The following is a 22,745-nucleotide window of genomic DNA, read 5'->3' on the forward strand; positions in this document are numbered from 1 at the left end:
CACACTCTGGCTGTTTGTTTAATAATGATGATAAATGGCGAGCTACCTCAGAGTGTAATGTATTTCTATTCTCCTATGTGATTTCTTAAACAGCTTTTTGTTTCCCTTTATTTAAAGGGAAGTTGGCTCCACTGTGAATTTGAAATGAGCCCCAGTCGTGTTACAGTAGCAGTGATCACTGCAGTCAACGCTTAGCTCTAATTTGATTGTGTTCCGGTTGTTTACGCACACAGGCACGGCAAAAGCCACAGTCTAAAGCTGCTTCTAAACACAACTAATCTCATCAGGTTTCATTTCCTCCTGCAAAAGTACATTTTCCGTAAAGTGACAGAACTCCAACACAACACTGTAATGGAGTCAAACTAACATTAAAGGCCCTCAGAATCTGTTTTCTCACTATGATCATCGGGGTCCCACACAAACACAACAATCTGCAAAGTTACAACAGTTTTGTTTTTTCACACACATATGTCTCATCTGTGCACCAATCACAATTTAGCAATATATTCTTATGTTTCCAGGCTACTGTCAATCAATTCTGATCAGACCCCGCCCACACAGTTCTGATGAAGCGGATTTGCTCAAATAATAAATAAGAACGATCTTCCGCTCTTTAACTTGAATTCTTGTTTAATTATTCACAAATATTTAATATTATCAAGAAATAAGTTATTTTTAAAGTTTTTTGGGGGGAGGATTTTTGCATTTATTCTGATAGGACAGCGAGAGATAGACAGGAAAGTCAGGGAGAGAGAGGATGATATGCAGTGAAGGGCTGTGGGTCAGACCATGGCCGCTGCAGTTAGGACTAAATCTTTGTGGTACGCGCTCTGCCAGAGAACCACTGAGGCACCCCAGGAAATATCTAATACTTAACCTCGTTCTTAGTTTTTGTAAATCAATTGATGAATCAATCAATCAGTTACAACATGATAACATTATGTCAATGTTTTGACATTTTGACAAGACATGAATTCTTTTAAATGTGGTGTTGTGTTTAAGTTCAGGGTGAAAATAGGAAAAAAGTATTTTTCAAGTTTACTGAGACATATTGAAAACTATGTAAATATATATAGTTCTATGCTACCATCATTACAAAGTAAAACCTCTCACAATACTAAAGGTGAAACTGAATTAAATGAATATTAAGAAGAAAAACTAAATTAAAGCAACATTGACCTGGGACCATATTACACCCAGCCCAGTGAAATGTTAAAATATGCCTTGCACCATGTGCCGCTTCTGTTCTGTCGCTCTCTGATACAGGATGCAATAGTCTCGACTGTTATCATACTGGGACAAAGAAAATGGCAGTTAATATTCTGATACATTTAAAATCAAAAACCCTGTGATTCCTCTCTTATCACAAAACTGACAATGGAGCCGAGGGACAGAAACAAAAGCTCAAATTCAGGTAGAGCCATGTCCTGTTATCCCTCAGAGCAGTTCCTGCCACAAATGCTGTGAAGCATAATCTTTTTTTTTCTTCTTCTTCTTCTTTTTTTTGAGGTGTTAATGAGTCGGCAGTAAGACAATAAGACCTGCAGCCAATTGAGTTAATCAAAGCAAACATGCCTACACATTTGAAACTGCAAAAGCACCAGAGTGTGACAAACAAACCTGAGATAAATCAGACCAAGATCCTCCTGCTGACTCCCTCACACCTGACTGGCTGTCAGGGATAAATATAATTTCTCATACATCATTTATTTATTATTCTCCATGTTGTTCTGCAGTTGTTGAGCTGACACACTGACAGAGAGAAGGACACCAGGCTGTCACAAGGATCAAGCCCACGTCCCCGCAGTTACAGGACGGTCTTTGTAGTCACAAGGACACACTGACACCACGTTGCGACGTTCATGTTTTTTTTTTCTTTTTAAGCGCTTGGTGATTTAACCTACTTTGGACCTTGATGCAGTTCTGACAGTTTGACTTCATTTCCTTCATGTCCTTCAAAAAAACATCTAGGTTAATGAAATCTGAAACTTGTAAAACGTGTATTTTGTGCTTAGAGCAGTCTTTTTATTTATTTATTTATTTTAAAAAACTTTTTTGACTGATGTTTTGTCCTAGACGGGCGTAGTATTTCCTTTTCCTAGTTTTAAGTGGAAAGCTTCTAAAAAATAACTACATCAGAGGGTATTAAAACTCTCCACTGAGACTAATGAAGTGACTGTAGCATTAGCTGCAGTTTCATTTTTTATTTTTTTACTGTTCACTGAAAGTATGATAATTGATTTATTTTGTCCTCATATTTTTACAGACAATTTGCTTGATTTTGTTGGGGAAGATTATAAGGATGTGGTATTGACTGAAAAGTCCCTGAATCACATTCAGATCATAAAAGAGGAGAGGATTACACCTCTCTACTACAGAAGCTCCATTCAGTAGCTAGATATCGTAGCTTAACACAAAACTGGAAACATGGGGAAACAGCTAAACACCGTCAGTTCAAAGCTAACTCAATCTTCTTAACGGCACATCTAAAGCTTTCCAATTAACATGTTCTTGTTCATTTAGTTAGTACAAAAGCAAAAACTGTGGTTTTACGGAGGGCTATGTTCCTTTTGTTCCCTCTCAAAGCAGCTAGTTAGCTTAGCTTATTTCACTGACTGAAAAATGGAGAAACAGCTAGCCAAATGTAATAAAACACATAACCCTCCATAAAATCAGCTAATTTTTACACTTTGGTTTTTGTAAGAATTAAAGGTAGAGCGACACATGTTAATTTGTGTGCCTCAGAGCTGCTGGTAGGCAGATTTTGCTAGCTGGCTGTCTTCCAGTCATATGCCAAGCTAACAGACTAGCTATATATTTACCGTATGGACACGAGAGTGGCAACTCATTAAACAATTGCTTTACCAGAGACTATTACCTAAATATTAAGTATCAAAATAAAAGTGTTATTGGATTAGTAATATGATGCATAATTATATAAACAGCATTTTACTGCTGTTTGGTCAACATGGTACAGATTTAAAATTTTCTATCATGTTTTATGAGCTAAGCTGAATTTGGGCTAAAATAAACTAAGATTTGTATGGGAATTTTAATAAATGTAGAGTGGTAAAAAATACAATATTTCCCTCTGAAATGAGCTGGAATAAAAGTGTGAACAGCATAAAACTTAAATATTATAAATACCTAAAAAAAAAAAAGTACAATTCTTTAAGAAAAGTACTTTGTTGCATCCACCACTGCTGATGCTTAAAAACTGATATTCGCTGAATATATCTATTCTCTGATGAGCCACAAACCTGCTACTTTTTACTAAAATGTTTAGACCGTGCTCATTGATAATTCATAAAGCCTCAGATAAGAGAGCAATTACAGGGAGGCAAACAATGAGCTGCTGTGTTATTAGATCTTAACTATAAAAAGACATAAGAAAAGACTCACAGGTACACTGTGATCTGTATGAACGCTCCTAAATGCTGATGGTGAATGGGGGTTGGACTGAAATAGCACACTGGATCATGAGACGCTGATGCATAGACACTTTGATCAAAGGAAAACTAAGGTTGAGACCATTTAGCTGTTGCGGTTTTGATGAGCGCGGCCTCTCAGATAGCATCTCGACGTGTCGTTACGGAAGGTCGTTGTGATGGTTAACTCTCTGAAAGGGCACTCAGCATCAGTGTCGGATAACAGCGCTGGTATTTGCCCTGCACTGAGCTTCTTCTTTAGAGAAATTTGAAATCAAGGCCTTTCCTTGCTCACGCCACAGCCGGAAGCGTGCCAATCAGTTTTTCTCTCACATGTGACTCAGAGATTTCATTTACAATCAGTGTGAGCAGTGAAAAGCTGTTTCACTTTCTGCAGTTTTGATCAGAACCAGATGGAATCAGATGATTTGTGCTTGCTGAAGTCCACAGTAAATCTGACAGTAAGAATCTCTGAAGCCTGGCTGCGCTGCAGAGATACATTATCATGGAGAACAAGTGAAAAAAGTCAAGGTTTGATTGGTGATTGATTCAGAAAAATTATGAAAAAGGCTGAAATGAAAAACAAAGGTACAAAGACATAGCTATCCTTATGGCATGCAGATATTTCACAGAGCTGTCAGTTAAATAAATTATGATATAGATAGATTACATCCAAGAACTGATATGAACAGTCATGCAGATATGATCAGAAGTGAGCATGAAAGCCTGAGGAGTGAACTCATGACAGAATTTGGATTGTGATGCACACAGCACGGTCCTGCTGCAGGCTGCTGTATAATAATTTGATTAGCGAGTCGTCAGGACAATGTGCTAAAGCAAGGATCCTTTAATAGTCCTATGTAGGTTCGTGCATCTGCTTCAACACGGCCCTGTCATGACAGCTGTCTCGTCTTGTTTATGAAGTGAACTGAACGGGATTTGTAGCAGATGCTTCACAGTGTGTGTGACAAAGAGTGGGCAAACTCCCTTGTTTGGCGTGACAGGGTTGAGAGCTTCCCTCCTCAGCTGTCAGAAGGGAACATCTGTGTTCTGGCGAGTGAACGATGTTTGTTCTGTGACGGAGCAATCGGCTCCCTGCAGCCGTCCGAGGTGACAGCCTCTGTCACGGTCCAAGTAAAGAGTGAGATAGAGATGGAGGGGTGGTGGGGAGGAGGGGCGGGTAATCCCTGTATCGAATCCAGCTGCAGAAACAGTGAGGGAAAGTCCAGCTTTTTACGGTTTAGTAACACTCCCAACGCCCGCCCTGCAATCTCTGTGATACTGTGGATTACACACTTGCCTTGTGCATTTCAAGAGTGTATCTTCCTACAATTGAGGGAAACTGGAAATTGAATCTTAAGACTTTTAAAATGATTACTGGCATGAAAATAAAGCACAGTATAGTTTACTATTGAAGCTGCTCTCAGGCAAGATATTTATGGAAAAATACGGGTCTTATGAGCCTTTAAGTGCATGAAACTTTCCATTCCCTCAATATGACACTTAGAGTCCCCTCTACTTAAAAATACAAAAACTTTTCTCTCAGTTAAACGCATCTATGTACAAACATGACTTTGTGACATCAAAAGACAATTTACACAACTTCTGAAATGATAAATATATTTTTTTTCAATAAAGAAGGAATAAATGCAATTTTACAGATTTTTGACGAGGTAGTTATTTTTTTAATCATCTTAAATACGTCTTTTCCCCTTTTTGTTCCACAAGACTTAAAGGGTTATTTCATAGAGAAGTCTGCCACTTTATTATATGACCTAAGGACAGGTGTATTTTACAGAAAAGATATGGCTGTATAAACTTAATAAAGTTTGCAGTGAAACAAGAATCATCTGTATTTCTACAATGTTGATTCATTTGTCGATAGTGGAAAAATTCTGCCAAAACTGATTTGTAACATTTAATAAAGCCTGTTGTTGTTAATCACTGTCTCACAGAAAAATACATTATCATTATATAGGGCTATATTGAAATGATTTCTGCACAGAGCAGGTGAAGAATGAATCCCAGTTTTTTCCAGACAATATTTACTATTAATAGGCCAAGGTCAATGGAGTCCTTTACTGGCTAATGAGAAGTGTTGTGGTTTAATGTGAGTCCATCAAAGAAGGAAATAAGTGACACAAATGGGACAGCAGAGAAAAGAGGCCAGAGTCTGGATCTACAAACACTTCAGCCTTTCTTCAAAATTAAATGTAATTTTATATTCAATGTTCCCCTTGTTGCTCAATGTTCCTCTTGCATCTGCACACTACAGTAAAAGCATAATACCGTATAAGACTACAGCAGCTAGTCTTTCCATATTTATGGCATAAAAGCTGAAAATGTTTGATATGTTGAAATTGTCCTGGTTTGAAATTGTGTTTGCTCTGACAAATCTCATTAAGAGTTGGGTTTTTTTTCTGTCTTGGCGCCAGTCAACGAAAATACAGTCATAAATTAAAATCTTTGTCAAGCTCTCACCGGCTTGAGTACACACACACACAGAAACCTGCCACCAGCAGATGTACAGGATATCTGTATGGAAAATCAGTGTAGAATTGGCTGCAGGTTTATCATGTTTGACAACCAGATGAGAAAACAAGCGTTAGCTTAAACAGCTTGTCACGTTTCAGCCTGAGAAAAGTTAACATCATAATCTATTAGCTAATTAAACGCAAGAAAATAAACTAAGGTTAACATGATAACACTTACCTTGCCTAATTACTAACTAAGTAATTGATAATTCCAGGTTTTGAGTAGCTGCATTCAATTTAAAATTACAGAAACCAAAATACAGAACAGTGATAAAGGAGCTATTAAAGCTAATTCACTTGATATTTGTTAGGTTTTCTCATTTGAAACTGGTGATATGAAGCTAGTTAGCTATTAGCATAAGCCCACAGTGTGTCCTGCGAGTACAGAGAGATACAGTACATCAGTTTCCTTTTGGCTAAATGCCAAAATAATTGTGTTTTCATTAGCAGGCTACATAGTGTAAGTGGATAGGCTGTAGACGTGTTAGTTAGCATGCTAACAAGCTGTTCATAGGACAGACCTTCTAATATGGCCGCCAGGAGCAGAGAAGGGAACATAACACAACTGACACTGTTTTGATCTATAGTTCAGTCACAGTGTCAGAACAGCAGTGTCAAGCTGAGTGATTGTTCACTGTGTCTCTAGGCAACAGTTTACCAACTGTTATTATTTCTCCATCGACTGCAGTGAAGTGGTAGTAAACTCTTCGTCCTGTCAAAACTTTCCCATTCAGTTAAAAAACCTTCAGTGACAGACTACCTAATGATATTAATTTATACTGTAATTACAAAACATGGCAAAAGAAAGTGAATGCATTTGCATTACTAATAGGAAATCAAATGGAAATCTACTGTGCTTTGTTCATAATTTATGTTGAAATGAGCATTGAGCAATACATCAGAGGTGTTTGCAGTGTGCTAATGTTACTGCTCCTTCTGATTGAACTGAGTTTGCTGTGGCTGTTACAGTAAGACGTTTTCATCTTTATGTGTGTACAGATCTTTCAGTTAGTGCGTCCGTTCGCCAAGGTCAATCCTCCGTTGGTCTGCTGCAGTTCAGTTTGTGGGAGGGCGGGAACCAAACGCCTGAGACAGTCAGAGTGTTGGTCAGAGAGCGGGGATTTTCTGCTTCATTCCGTTTTAAACAAATTCACTTTGTACTCTTGAAAGGAAATCTGATCATCTACACCGCAGGCTTATACACCACGCAACAGAGCCTACTAATAACAGAGGGATAAAGTCCAATCTCTGGATAAATTTGAGCAGATAAATCCAAGAGAACTACTGAGGTGGCACCAGCACAAATATACATTACGCCACAATAAAGTTGTTCATTCGTATTAGAAAGTGTCCTCAGGTGTAACGTACAGTAGACAGGAAAAACCCTCCGTCTCTGCTGGTGAGAGGAGAAACATACCAGCACAGACAATCAGAGGATAATTATACTTTTCATTTAAGCTTCAGTTTATTGGTGTTTGTTTTTTCATTTGCTTTCCTCCAAACTTAAATGTTCATGTTTCATGCTTATGGCAAATCATCTGCATTCATTTTGTTTTTCACCGCAGACAAAATCCATACATTATACATGAAGCACAATCAGAATATAGAGCACAATTAAAACTTTGAATAGACAGTTTCCAACTCACAGTTTCAGTTTGTGTTTCGTCCCTTTGTTATAAGCTGCAGTGTAAAGTCTTAATGTATTTATGAAACCTGGAATAATACTTCAGCAAAGTAATTATCACCAAGATAATTATCTCTATTGTTCTTTATTGTCCGCACCTATTGAAATTCATGATGGTAGAGCAGATCATAATTAAAGGAATAGTTAACCATTTTCAGAAATGCTTTCTTTCTTTTTGAAAGCGCAATAATAAGTTCCATATTAATCTTATGTCTTTGCTCTGAGAACAGAGCTGGAGTCAGAACATGGTTAGCCTAGCTTAGCATAAAATCAGCACAACCAAACAGCTGCAAAGCTGTCTGATTAACATTACATTAATGTAATGTGATTTGAGTTGTGAGTTGTATTTAGCTCCTGCATTTATGTACAGTCAAAGTGTTTAGGCGGACTCAGACTGGATTACATTAATTTCCCTATTAATATGCTGTGGTATTAATTGGTGTAATTAGATTTTTTTCTTACAACACTGATACCACTGTATAAAGTCGTTATACTAATTGTATTAGCAGATAAGCACCTAATTACACCTCCAGCAGACACAGAGCAACATTAGCATTCATGCGGTGTGGTGTTTCTCCTTTAAGCTTTGGTTTGGGCTTCACCAACCCAGGAGGGGAATATCTGGCTCTTTAGGATAGAACCAGCTCGGTGACATCTTTGTCTGCCTGTCATTTGGTGCTGGGCAGGTAGTGAACTGTAGATCTGGCAGAGCTTATACACTGAAAAAGCTGCCTGCTGTGGCAATGATGTTGATGAGAGCTATGTACGTTTTCATTTTAAAACAGCGTTTTAAAACTAAATCAGTCTAGAAACCCCCAGACGAGCGTTTCAGCTCCATATCAGAAACGATCTCTGTCCAAACTAACACACCTGAAAACTCATACATGCATTTTTTATGTACACTGGGCATGCACGAGCTGGTAGGAAGCAGATTGTTGACTCTGCTCTGTTAGTTAGTTACAAATAAATACTACGAATGAGGAACAGCAAAGATAGTTGTAGTGTTAGCATAAAAGTGCAGAATTTAACTGCATATTAGCTGCTAGCAAAGACGACAACAACATTTCATTAATTCATTCATTATCCATGTTGCATTCAACACTGATAGTGGAAGCTGACCCAATCAGGGAGTGATCATGGGTGTCTGCATCATCGTTTCCAAAGATCTAAGTTTCTGTCTGTCCAGACTAAAACGCAACCCCGCAGATTTCAAACAAAAATAAGTCCAGCAGTCTTTCTGAAAACTCTGGAGTAGTGTGGACTCCAGGTGTTAACTTATCAAAACAGATGAGTTTTAAAACTAAAACATAGCAGTGTGGAAGTATCCTGAACCAAAACAGAAAAAAGTTGCGGGCTGTAAATCCAAAACAATGAGCTGAAAGATGCTAAAATTCTCAGCAGATCTGAGGGAAGGTGATAATTCTCTGTGGGTTCATGATAACCCTTCGCATATCAGACATAGCAACTTGATCCACTGTTAATCTAAAAATATGAATTGTTGCCTCAGGATTTCATTTCCTGATGAAGAGCTGTAGGTGCTCCTCTCACCTTAAAGAAGTGCAGAGGTGACAGATGAGAAAACTGACTTGAATCCCACCGTTGTAACAGTTTTGGAAGGTGTGAAAGTAAAATGTTCCACTTCCTGTTCAGCAGAAAAGAGCCACCAGACAGAGAGAGAAACCTCTGAACACAGGCTGGTTCACATTGTTGAGTTATAACAATGAAACAGGCGTTTGCTTGTGAGAAAACATGGTGGACTTAAACAGCAGGTCGTTTGGATTCATGCAGCAGTATTTCTGTGTTTCCACAAAGATGCTGAAGACCTCCAAGTCAAGGTCAGGATGTAAAATGGCCTCAAACTGTAACAAATCTCCAGCGCCTCGCTCTGCAGAGCACACGGCTGCACCAATGACAACACAGCACATTCAGGGACAATGAGATGTCATTTAGAGAATTGCACCGTTATACAGCACAAATGATGCTGCAGCGCTGCACTCTGTCATCAGTGACCATTTTTTCACACACACATCATCACTGTGGATTGCACAGCAACATCGACTTGCCGCCATTTCAGTCAAGCCTCAAATTCTTCGTCTAACCTGTGGTTATAAATCTGTCACCCTGAAGGTGAACATCAGCACCCGGCGCTCTGATACCAGCAGCTCAGGTGTACAATTTGAGGTCCACTTGAGCAAACACATAAACCTTTTCATTACATTACTATCACACTCAACATCTGAGTGGATTTCCTCCCACGTCTCTCAGCTACATTCAGCTCCCTGTTAGGTGTCATGAAGCTGATGATGTGTGTGGAGGGAAAATCCTCCAGGAAACCATGGACAGATCACCTGGGTCCATTTATTGTTGTTTTTTCCCCCTCTGGTGGATGAGTGGCTCAGTGAACTGAAGTTCAGATATTTCCATCAGCTTCAGAAACATCACTAATCAAAGGCGGGTCAGAGTGATAACACTTCACTACATAATATCTGTTAAACTTTGTTACACATCAAAAAATGAAGAGGTTTAATAGTGACACTGTGGATTATGAATATCATCACATCATCAGTGGTATAAAGGAAACAGCTCTGTATGAACTAAACATACTGAAATAATCAAAATGCAGTAAAATCCTGTATTACTATTTATTATGTTAATTTATTGTTAGGGTTAGGGAATTATCAGTATTTTACTATTAATCATTTGAGCTAATCTTAACTTCAATAATCTTGTGTAGATTGATCTATGACACTGCATCAGATTTTATAAGTTAAACTTTTAGATTCGTTATATTGGATTTTGTAAGAAAATGTTTATTCTGTGAAGCAATTAGTAACTCCAGCTGTCAAATACATGTCCCTTATAACATGACATATATGTCCCTACATCAAGAGTGATGTTGCCATATATCACATTTATACAGTATAGGATAGGTGAAGATATACTGTAAGTTTATAACATATACGAAATACCCATGGTAAAATTTGTACATGTACATACTGTACATGAAAATATCTATATCATGAATTTTTATATGGTGCAATACAGTGCAACCATATATGTTAATGTACATTTAATTTATATATGTACTTTATCAAAACAAGTAATGTATGCATATAAAAATTCTATATGCGTATATGTTTTTCTTATTAATTTCTCATCAATTTTAAACATGTTTATTTTCCCATTCTGGGAATGTGGTCTCAGACTTTTGGACCCTAATGTATATAATATCAACATATAGTAACAGGCTTTGGGATGGATATATATTTATGTAACATATGTCTATAAACATACATACACAAACAAAACAAAAATATGTGAATATATGAAATTGTTCCAATTTCTAATAGGTTTTATATATAATTTTCACATATGTGTTTTTATTTTGTATACACCTCATATGTGGAAATTAACTATATGTAGATATATTACATTTGCATATGGGGTAGTACAGTAAAAAGTATTATTACTCTCTGAAATGTAGTAGTGTTGAAGTGCAAAACATCAAAGTGTTTTCAGTGCCTTAAAATTGCGAGGGCAGTACTGGATATGTAATAGTGCTTAAAAGTTATTTTGCATTATAATGATTGACTGATATCAGACCAACACATCAGTCCAGTCCCAGTTTTCTCTTCTCTAAATGTAAAAACTACACGGTGCAGTTTTGTGTCCGGGGTCTTGGTGTCATTGTGCGGGTATTTCTCTAAATGCCAAGCTAAGAGTCAGTGACAAATGAAATGCATCCTTAAATATTTATTTTAAGTAAAATCTCAATAAATTTGGACATTTAAAAAAACACCAGTGACCCATTGTTTGCCAGGTGTTTTAACGTGTGCATGTACAGTATCTTGACAGGACCAGAGTCCGTCTTGCTTGTGTGTCATGATGATAGACACCTTATTTGTATTTTAGGCGGGCTCACTGAACATCTGAGTAAATCACTAGATTCTAATTCCTCTGTGACTCTGGGAGGTATTAAAAAAAAAAAATCTCTATAAAAGGTCATGTTCGCTTTGCCAAAATAAACTTAATTACAACAAATAATCTGAGAACCCCAGCGAGGTTTAGCCAATCTATATGTCAATGAGGCCGGCAGCGAGGATGCAGGAGGTGGTGAATAAGGCGTAAACGCAGCTTGTAACATTGTACGCTCACGCTATACGACACCGCGCTTCTTCCGGTAATTACTGTACCGCTCCCGCACCCCCGATTGAAATGTGATCGTTGTCTGTCAGTGATAACACACTGTGCCAGATGGTTTATGCTGTGTGGCCTCAGCTCCACCACACTTCATTAGAAGGACTGAGCGCGGTGGAAAAGGTACTGCGGAGGGAAGGATTAGCCACTACGGCCTGCTCGTTCTCCTCCTCTCTGCTGTAGAGCCCGGAGACGCTTACGGAAGCCTGTCGGGACGGCGGAGTTTCTTCACCTTCTGTTCATGTTCCCGCCCTGTAAGAACCCTCTGCTGGAGGAGAGAGGTGGAGGGAGGATTTGGAGACAGCGATCTAAGGCATATTCACAGCTGTAGTTTGTTTTCAAAAGCAAGAAGAAGGATAAGAGCCTGTATCTCTGTGTGATAAGGGCAAATACACATTCAGACAAGCTAAGCTTTTGTGAAGTTTAACTGTGAGCTGGTGGAACAGCTCCCTCTTCCTGCTCTGGGCCATGAAGCCTTCAAATCCAGAGTGGAGGCTGCGGAGATGCTGATATATGACGTTGGTTGGTAAAATGTAAATAAACAAGTGTTAAAACGTCGTATACGGCCCTATATGACGCTGTTCGGTTCAAAGGTTAAAACTGCTGCAGTAATAAATGACCTGTTCACAGTCTCACTCCTCTTGTGTTTTCCCAGGATGAGTGAACGATACACGCAGAGCGGAAGTAAAGGGGCTCTACTCGTCATGGTGCTGGTGATCGGAGTCTGGGAGATGACCGCGCCAACCGAGGGAGCTACAGGTGAGTGCATCAAAACTAAAAAGGAACACCTGCTTTTCTATTGGGTTGGGTCCCCAAACCCAGTTCCAAAATGCCCAGAACCCGAGGACCCAAAAAAACTAAAAGCATTTTGGTTCTGTGTATCGGTCCCTACACATCTACAAGAAAGTACGTAGCTATCTAACAGGACCCGTCTACGTCCTCCATCACACATCAATGCAACAGCAGCTTTGTCTCAGTTCAGGGGCCACATCCTTCAAAGAATGTGCGGTTGTTTAAACACAAGCTAGCATGCACAGTTTAAAATTCACACTGTACAATTAACCCCCCAAAAAAAGCGAGCTAGCATGCGTGGCAAACGGTGAAAAATGTGGCTTCACTTCAGAAAAGAAAACGAGGTAACAAGACAAAGTGCAGAGTCTGTGGGAAGTTAATTAGCTCGAAGTCAGGTTGCACATCAAATCTGGGCAAACATCTGAAGCAGCACAGCATCGATCTAAAAGACTGTGCAGTGTTTGATGCCTTGCATTCACGCTCATGTTTCTCATGCTGGAGTGGATTTACTTCTGGTTACAATTTGACTGTGTGATTCTTGGCCACCAGTGTTTTGGTTTTTTTTCTTTAAATATTTTCCAGAGTATTATTTTCTTCTTAAAATGCCTCAATCATACATTTGCTTGTTATGACTGATGTGTTTTTGCGTTGATAGTGGAGAGGGTGTGATGTTCTTGATTAGTAAAATATAAGACAAACAAAGATGAAAATGTGTTCGTCAGCAGAACACGAAAATAAAACAACTAGCAGTTAGTTTAACCAACTGCTCTAGATGGATCTTGCCTGTTATTATTGTAGTAAATACTAGAAATATAAATACTATTTACTTTGTGAATGTTCGATTAACAAATCTGTTTTTTTTTTATTTTGCTTCCTGAACTGACCTCTTCAAACATTTTAGAATTGAAATAATGAACCGATAAGAACAGTAATCAATAAGCAAAATCAAAATCAGAATGGATAAAATTCAAACCCTACTTCTCAGGTGCAGTAAAAACTGCAGCAGGATAAAGCATGAAAATATCTGTACACTACAGATGAATCTTCCAGTGAGGAAACCTAACGCAGGGTTAAATCTGTCACCTCCCCTTCCCTTCATGCAGTTTGACCCAGTCACTGATTGTGGATTCAGAACCTCAATATGAAGTTTCCAAAGCAGTTTTCTTCACTGTTAGCTTCCTGCCTCACAGACCTTGATCCTACTGTCTTTCTACTGTCTTATAAAGTGTGTAGCTCAGTTTGTGTCATGTTCCATCTCAGTGGTTCTGTCAGGAACAAACGTTCTCATTGAATCTACAGTGTGTGGTCTTCTGCTGACAAGATCTGAGATTAACCTGTAAATTTTTATTAATGATAAGTCTTCAGTATGAAATAATAGACTGAGTCAAGTGCTGCAGACAGTTTTTCTATGGGATTTGTTGAAAATAAAAATATAGAATAAATCCTTTAAATCAACCATATACCCTGAAGTAGATAATCAGTGAATTAGGAACTTGCTAACACCTGTTCTTAAAGCTCTGTTTTTTACAGAGGTATTCCTGCAATTCAGCCTTGAACTTAAAATGAACATGAACATAGAGTGCTGACTTTTATTCCTTTGTGTGAGTCAAGCTCCAAAATCTTGCATCCTACATTTCCCACAATGCAATTTGGCTTTGCTTTTTGTTCTCCCTACCTGGTAAATGCCTACGTCTGTCAGTCCACAAGCTGACTCCTCCTTCATGACAACTGTTTATATAACTCACCTGTTTACATTTTACATCATTACAGGCTTAAAGTTCTGCATAATTGAGGGTGTGGCCTCTCTGAGTGACAGGTGGGTGAGTGTATGCCTGCCACAAACCGGCATGCACCAAAGTCTTGGCTCCACACATGCCCATTTTTGGATTAGCCAGGAGTTAGGCGGAGTCAGAGACTGCCAAGATGGCAACAGCGCAGCAGCCCAATCTGAGCTTCAAAACCGCTCTTCAGAGCCCTATTGGTGACATCACGGAGGCTATGTCCATATTTATTTACAGTCTATGTTTATAACACTGGCTGACTGTAGCATTAAACTACAGTCTCCTGAGATGATTTCATCACCAGGTTGTGTTGTCAGACTTAACAAAGCTCCCGCAGAGCCTGAGGAGACATTACAACTGTTCTCACAGGACAGTCACTCTGTTTATCAGAAGTAAACTGACACTCATGTGTAAAATGGGAGTTCCCCTTTGAGATGTCTACTCCAGCAGATATATGGAACTGAAAGCTTTGAGTTTCCAGCCATCCATCCAATCAGCTCTGTATAGGAACCAGCTGCAGGCTTGTTTGATTGGCTGAGCCCTCCAGCCAGGACAGCGTGACCTGCTACACTACAGTGAGGACAGACGCAGCGCAGACGCCTGGAGGACAGTGGCTGCCACCTCTCATTTTAAAAGGACTCACTGATGCCGCATCACAAATAAAATATCACCGTATCAAACGGGGGAGTCGTTGGATTGAGACAGCTATTCCAGCAGTATGAGTCAAACTTGTCTCCCGCAGCCTCATTAAAAGTGTTGTCGAGTCGTCACTAGTAAACCCAGGGAGATCAATTATGGCAACTCAGCAACATTACTGGTAGCGGCCAACCTACGTTTCATCACCGGGAGTCCCACTGACAACACACCGCCTCAGGTAATTGGTGGTGTAAAAGGAAGAGCTGCTGCCGGACAGGCTGTCCATTTGTTAGCATGATAGAAACTGCGCATACCTCTCTTCTCTTTGTCGACCAATTAGAAGGGAGTGCAGCACTTTGATGCGAGTGGCTTTGATTGGCAGTGACCCCCCCCCCCAAACAAGACACTCATCATTTCAGCAGGAAGTGGATCAGAATAATCTCACTCGTATTCGATTCTTCTGTGATCACCACCGCAACCCCCTAATTTCCCCTGGGTGTTATTTCTGTTGCTGTAAACCTATTATCATTCAATGGATGAAATGAACCCAGAGCACATCTGAAGTACAGAAAATGTAGAAGATGAAGATGAAGAAGAAGAAGAAGAAGAGAAGAACTAAGCCTTCCCTCTGAGAAGCAGGGCAAATGTAGTTTATTTCAGCACTGAGACAAGTTGATTTACTGACGTACACATGAGCTTTGACCACTTTAAATAACCGGTCTGTGTCAGCAGAGACGGGATCATGTTGGCACCATCAAACATGCTTTTCTGCTCTCTGACACTTATGTAAATTCACTTTACTGCTCTGATTTATGAAGAAAGGAGGTTTGCCTTTGTGCTCTCGTGTCAGACTGATGCCGCCACAGAGGAGTCGGTCCTCTACCACAGTGGATGTTTACACCACAAACTTCATAAGCGCTGGCAGTCACTCTGTTCACCTCTGTGTTTGTCCTGTACTGACCAGAGAGAGGAATCAGTCCCAGGCTGGCGTGCCTCGCAAGTTGTGAGGAAAGGTGATTTATTTGAATTAGCATTTGTTGTATTATATGCTTGTACTTGCCTCCGGATTCAAACTGTTCCTCCTTTTCCTTTCGGTTTGTTGTTACTTCTCGGTTCACTCGTCATTTAATTGTCACACTCCTGGTTTGTGTCCATTATTTGAGCATTATGTTACTTCAGTATATAAGGGGTTAGATGGTGTTGGTGTTAGGCGTGCTAACAGGATCTGATGCTTTGAGTGGAAATAAATCAGTTTACGCTTCATCAAACGCACAGTATGTAACTTCTGCAGCTGGGGGTCTCTCAATCAAAACAATATAAGAAATAGGCGTCAGCTTCTCTTGGTTTCTCCTTCAGTTTAAGTCGTTGAGGAGGTTTTTAACCACAGAGGTCTCCTCCTCTGCACAACAAACACCAGGTGATTATAACCAGTAAAACACTGAATAAAGTAGTTTCACATTAAGAGTCAGTGTTTCGCTGACGCTGAACATTGGACTCAAGACATCAGGGAAGGGCTGGGAGCTGAGATCGCTGCTAACCTTTGTTTCAATTGTTTCTCTGATAACTTATGAACCAGGTCCCGTATTCACAAAGCATCTTAAGGCTAAAAGTAGCTCCGAACTTGCCGAGAAGTTTAGGAGAAACTCCTAGAAATAATGGACGTGTCAGTCCTAACTTTAGGACGCCTATTTTTTTTTTACTAAGAGATATTCACAAAGCCACTTAGCATTAAAAGAAACTCGAGAGGACTCCTAACTCACTAAGACCACATCGCAAAGAGTCTTAAAAGCTACAGAGAAAAGCCGATATATCCACGAAACAATAAATGCGCTGTGACCCTACGTCATAGGACAATTCATATGATTTCTTTTAGATGTCCAACAGCTGAGCAGGGAAATAAAGCAGCTTCATGGCAACAGCCAGTCTACCTGCTGTGATCGGTGCCAGAGATGGAAGCATATAAAAATGATTGCACCGTCACAAGACGACGAGGTATTCGTAAACAGGAAAACAAAATCACACCACCAACACACAGGTTGTACTGGATGCTGGCTGTACAGCTGTAGACACTGTTGCACGGTGTCCAGGATCTACACACGAGTGTATGTACTCAATGGAGAGTGACCTGATCGGCTGTTTTTTTCCCATTTTTATAGTAAAATTAAATTCTCCCGGGTCGACACAAACCTGATCATACAGATGCATTTTGGAGAATGTACTACTTTTGTAAACAGAACCTAATCCGTTATTATTTCACTTGTATTTGTTTATTTCTCAGTGTTTTTTTATAATTACTGAGGGATGTTGTGCGTGCGTTTTCACCGGCACAGACGATCTTTCATTAACCAATCGCTGTGGTTCTTGCATGGGAGCTCGTCCATGAAAACTGACGTCAGCCATAGCAACGGAGTCGCACTCTTAGCTCAGGAGTTTTCACTTCTCCTTTCTGAAAGTTGGTCTCAGCGGCTTTGTGAAGAGAGAACTTTTAGTTAAAAACTTTTAGCGTGACTTAGGAGTACTCTTAGTGGTAAGATAAAACGCTTTGTGAATACGAGCCGAATTATCCACAGAGGTGTCCTCCTCTCCATAACAAACCGACCAGGGGATTATAACTGGTAAAAAAACAAAACAGAAAAAAGCGTTTCACTTTAAAGAAAAAAAATAAAAAATCAGTGATTAACATTTTTGGCTACATTTGGCTTTTTCTCTGATAAATCCCTTTGGTTAAAATATATAGTTGAAAACAACTGGGCTATGAAAAGTCTACCTTAAAAATGTGACTTCATACTGGATAAAAGTCCATTTTGATGCTTCTGGCAGACAACTACAACACTGACACGTGCATAGAGGATATGAAGTACACAACTCGAAAAAATATGTTACATAGGTCTTGACATTTTGACAAAAAGTGTAAAAGTTACATAATATACCTTTAACTTCTGAAATATGAAACTGACAACTCATGAAATCAAGAGTTTTACACTTAGTGTTTTGAATTATCTTCTGTGTGATTTTTCACATAATGAACCAGTTGTGTAACAACCTACTTTCTAAAGAAGTGACAACAGTAATAGGGACACAGGTCCGCCTGATTTTATTAATGCTACACGTCTCTGAACACGGTGCCTTTATGGTTTGTGGTTCCCGAGTGAGTGCGGCGAGTATAAATTTTGACCTTCAAATTGTGTTAGCGTGATCCCCACAGACACATTACAGCCTTGAATTTCAGTGTCCACAATGGGAAACCACTTAGCAAGAATCAAAGCACACAGGTTTCTGAGGGGAACTTGAACCTGAGAGGTGTGAAACATATTTGATGGGTCACACTCTGTATTTATAGACAGGTAGCACTCAGGTAGTTTCAGTTTGTCTTCACAGGAGCCGCCTTTTTACTGTTGTAGCTGTTGCAGTGACGTCTGACCTTGACGTCTGACTTACAGTGCCGCCTGTGTTATATGCATCAAAGATTGTTGCTTGCTCTGCACCTCACATTTCCTGCACTTTGTAATAAAAATGACGTATATGTTGCATAAAAAGCATCTTGCCAAGAAAGGAAAACTCTGTGTTCATCCCTGAGAGAGCAGTAACTAACAGACAGAGACACCAGTGTTCAGCCCAACTATCCATCCTCCCGCTCAGCTGTGTTGAGTCTGATTTGTAATTGTGGCTGAAAGATTGTGCTTTGAGAAAAGCGGCTCCTCATCTTTCACTCTTCAAACTGCTACTTACAACGTAACAAACAGTTTGAGGGGGAAAATCTGTTCATCACTATTAACACAACAGTTGTACACCTCATTATGTAGGTTTGTACAGAGGGAATTACCGTCATCGTCAGCGATAATTCATCTATATGAGAGGCTGCAGTTCTGGCTGCACACAATACTGTGTACGAAGCAAATCAATGATTACATTATCATTCACAACAGCCTCATGAATGATACACAGTGTGCATCATGTGCAGTTCCCTCTCCGTCTCCTGAGACTCGCAGATTAAGCTCCTCGAGCAGAGTAATTTCAGTCCCGCACAGACAGAAAGGGGCCCAACTCGTCTCACTGAAAGACCCTGGTTCAAAGGATTCAGTGAAAGGACCAAGAGCCTGGTAAAACCAGAACACAGTCTGTGAACATCGTCAGCATCGAGTGTGGGAGTTCATAGTGGAGTCAGCTCTCAGGATCTGATCCACATTTGAATCAGAGCTGCTCTTTCACTGGAACTGAAACATGTTGTGGTTTTACATAGGGTAATACACTGGACTATTCCTGTACCAGGACCAGTATCTTTAAGTCTCTGCTGGTTGCTTGGCAACCTCACAGTGAGGTGTCAGCTTTATATTTTGGTTTTCATAGCTTAAACAAATGAGAAGGTGATATTCAGCGAGCTTTACAGGTGCTGCTGCACGGGCTCTGTCACCTTTGTACAGAGCCTGTTTCCAGTTGTGCTAAACTAAGGTAAACTAAGCTTAGCTAAGCTAACCGGCTGCTGTGGTATGTCTTCTCATTTATCTCTCTGCCACAGATCAGATCCCTCAAAATGTCAAATAAATTTTGTGGTAAAAATCAGTAAATTACCTCCCTGAGGGTGGTAACGTTTTCATCTGTGTCTGTTTTTGTTTGTTTGCACTGATTTGAGCCAAACCTGGTGGAGGGATGGGTCATGGTCCAGGGACGAACCCATTAAAGTTTAGTGCGGATCTGGTTGAAGGTGAAGATCCAGGAATTTTTAATCACTTTCCTCAACATTGCGAGATATTTATTATTTAATATTTCTTCTTGCTGGAGATTTCCACTCTACTACCACTCTAGGTTTAACAGAGCTGCTGCAATCATCAGATTTGCTCATGGGGCAAAGTTAAGTTCAACTTTAGTGAACTTTGATACATGAATTGACCAATAGCAAACCTTTAAGGGAACAGAACCAGGGAATCCAAAACTGAGCCTCTCTTCTGATTGGCTGACATGGCTGAGAGCGGTGGCTGCTTTGTTGTGACATCACAAAGTTACAGAAGTCCTGACGGCTGGTTTTAAGGCTCAGTTTCTCAATACAGGCTGTGGACTGAGCGCTTTGATACTTTCACAGTATTAATATAGAACCTAGACCTGCTTTATAATACACATGGACATCTACCCTTATACAATATAGGACCTTTAAAATGATGTTAACCATCTATTGTCTGGACTGGTCCCTACAGAGGATGCTACAATTATCTTTTCCGAGCTGCAGTTTATAAACACTGTTGCCTGTTGGTGTTTATCAAACATAATAAATAGCTGTATTTCACTATCACGTTTGCCAGGCACAAAGTCACAGAACAGAGACTGGAAGTGTCTGATGAGACACAGACAGACCAAGAGATGTGCTGCCCAGACAGATTGGAGAGAGATGCACTGTAAGCTTAACATTTACCTACTGCTAGACAAGTTTACCTGAATGCAATTCCCACAATTCACTCTTGTGGTGTTTGTTTATCTTTTCATGACCAGAGGGATAGTTCCACTTCAGCCTCTTATGATAGTTGTATACACTGAAGACAAGGGGGAGGTGGGGCCCTTGCGTAATTTACGGAGCCCTACACAACTGGCGAAGTGAGCGTACAGGCCCGCCTGGCTCTCAAAAACACGTAGGCATCGATAAAAGGAATTGATAAACTCGGGCGTGTACGATTCTGATGGATCTGACAATTTGGAAGCGGTTCTCGATTCTCATCCCTAGTGCGTCTTAGAATTCAGAGGTATGTCAAAATTAAGATGGAGAACCTGTCGGCCATGAGGCTTTAACGTGAGAAATAATGCGTCATTTACTCTTATTATTATTACAGCACACTATATTGTACGTGGAAGACTGGCACATTAGCTGCACCAAGTATCATTGCTCTGTTTTTGACCTTTACCATATCAAATCAGTGGACATCAGTAGACCTGTCAAAGCATACACTCACTGCGTTATATTTCAGTCATTTTGTGTGGAACAGACAGTACGTTGCTGATTACTGCAGCTCTGCTAAAGACAAACATGTGATTCATGTGATTCAGTCCTATTTTTATGTTGCAGCTCAGCATCAGGCCTTGATTAGCCATGACAAGGTAAGTTATTTATTCAGGAATTAAAAAGACAAGTAAAAATAAATAATAACCATCGAGTATTCAGCCAAGCCAGAGTATAGATAGTAGTTTATCTTTGGTGAGTTTTTGAGGTCCTGGATATATAAAATGTCTAAACCTGGACAATTAAACAAATTCTATTTGCATGACCCTCATTAAAACTTTATTTATTTTTTTCATTTCAAAAAACCAGAATCAAACTGGGGATGTCCCTGCAACCTGTTTGAAAGACACAAATTAAGTAAACACAACCTCAACAGCAGCAGTAGCAGCAGCAGGGATCCTCTGTGGCACAACATATTTACAGCTGGACTGTGCGTTAGCAGAACACATTGATTACTGAGTGAAATGCTTTTGTGTGTATTTGCTGGCGGGGGAAGCTGAGCAGGCATCCAGTCAGAAACACCACAGCCTCAGTGTGAAGCTCGGCCTTTACAGAGACACTGGCAGCACTTCTCTCACAAACATCTGAAGCAGCTCAGCTTGCCACGTGTTTGTCTGTCACAGCTTTTATTGTTTGAGCATGAGAATGTATCCTGCTCCTGCGGGGCGACTACCTGCACTAGTTCTGATGTACGACAAAGGAAGTGGGGGGTGGGGTCATGTTAGAGCAGACATGGAAAAAATGGAACTCCGCTTTCCTGTTTCTGTCTTTTTGTTTTATATATTTGACTTTCTGTCCTTTTTCTACCTGCTGGTCACTTATACATTCAGTCGCCAGTCTAATAAAACAGTCCTGTAATAAATCATCCTTCATGAAGGTTATTACATTCAGTTTGAATTAATTTAAAGGTCCCATATTTGCACTTCTCCTGTGTTTTATTTGAGGTGTTAATTCGTAAGAAGATATATTTGCAGTTTTAAGAACCAAAAACCATCTCAATGTAGTTTTACATCTCCTCTCTCAGGATTGTGTCAATTCCAATCAGAAGAGAGGAGGCTCAGAGTCTCTCTTCTGATTGGCTGACTGTTTTCTGAGTGATCCAGTATAAATATAGCAGATTTCAGGTACACACTCAGAAAAATCAAATCCTGCAAGTTGGATGGTGGGAGCAGTGACTGCCTTATTGTGACATCACAAAGTTACAGAAGTCCTGATGGCTGGTTTTAATGCTCAGTTTCTGAATAAAGGCTGTGTGCATTTCTCTGTGGACTGAGCGTTTTGATACTTCACAATAATAATATAGAACCTAGACCTGCTTTATAATCAAACAACATATGTCTACCCCTATCTACCCCTATCGATCTTTAAATTTATGGTCAATTTGGATTGTTATATCAGTGAGAACAGGCTAAATAACAAACACCTCTCTGTATAATGCAGTACAGTTCAGTAGCACCACAAACTACATCCTCCACCATGATCACACAGTTGAATCAATGCCTGTTTAAAACAATTTCAACAAAAGCTGACTAAAGATTAAAGCCTTCATGAAGGGGGATTTATAACAGGTCTGTTGCATTACACTGCATTAGTTTTAACCAGGTGTACCTAATAAACTGGCAACTGAGTGTAAAGCATATCAGTGATCCAACCACAGACAACACTGTAGAGGGAGAAAAACATATGATGTGAGGAATATTAGATTTCCAG

General features: G+C 39.7%; 1 protein-coding gene across 1 annotated transcript in view; it reads left to right on the plus strand.

The window, feature by feature from the left end:
* The window catches only part of fam19a2 (family with sequence similarity 19 member A2, C-C motif chemokine like), a 61,551-nt gene that overhangs the window by 26,468 nt on the left and 12,338 nt on the right, over nt 1-22,745 (plus strand). Inside the window, exon 2 of the mRNA XM_022749645.1 lies at nt 12,499-12,602. Coding sequence (XP_022605366.1) covers nt 12,500-12,602 — 103 coding nt within the window. The 5' untranslated portion in view covers nt 12,499. The remainder of the gene's footprint in view (nt 1-12,498; nt 12,603-22,745) is intronic.

Source organism: Seriola dumerili, unplaced genomic scaffold (genome assembly GCF_002260705.1).
Source record: "Seriola dumerili isolate Sdu_G_001 unplaced genomic scaffold, Sdu_1.0 BDQW01000138.1, whole genome shotgun sequence".
Classification (NCBI taxonomy): Eukaryota; Metazoa; Chordata; class Actinopteri; order Carangiformes; family Carangidae; genus Seriola; species Seriola dumerili.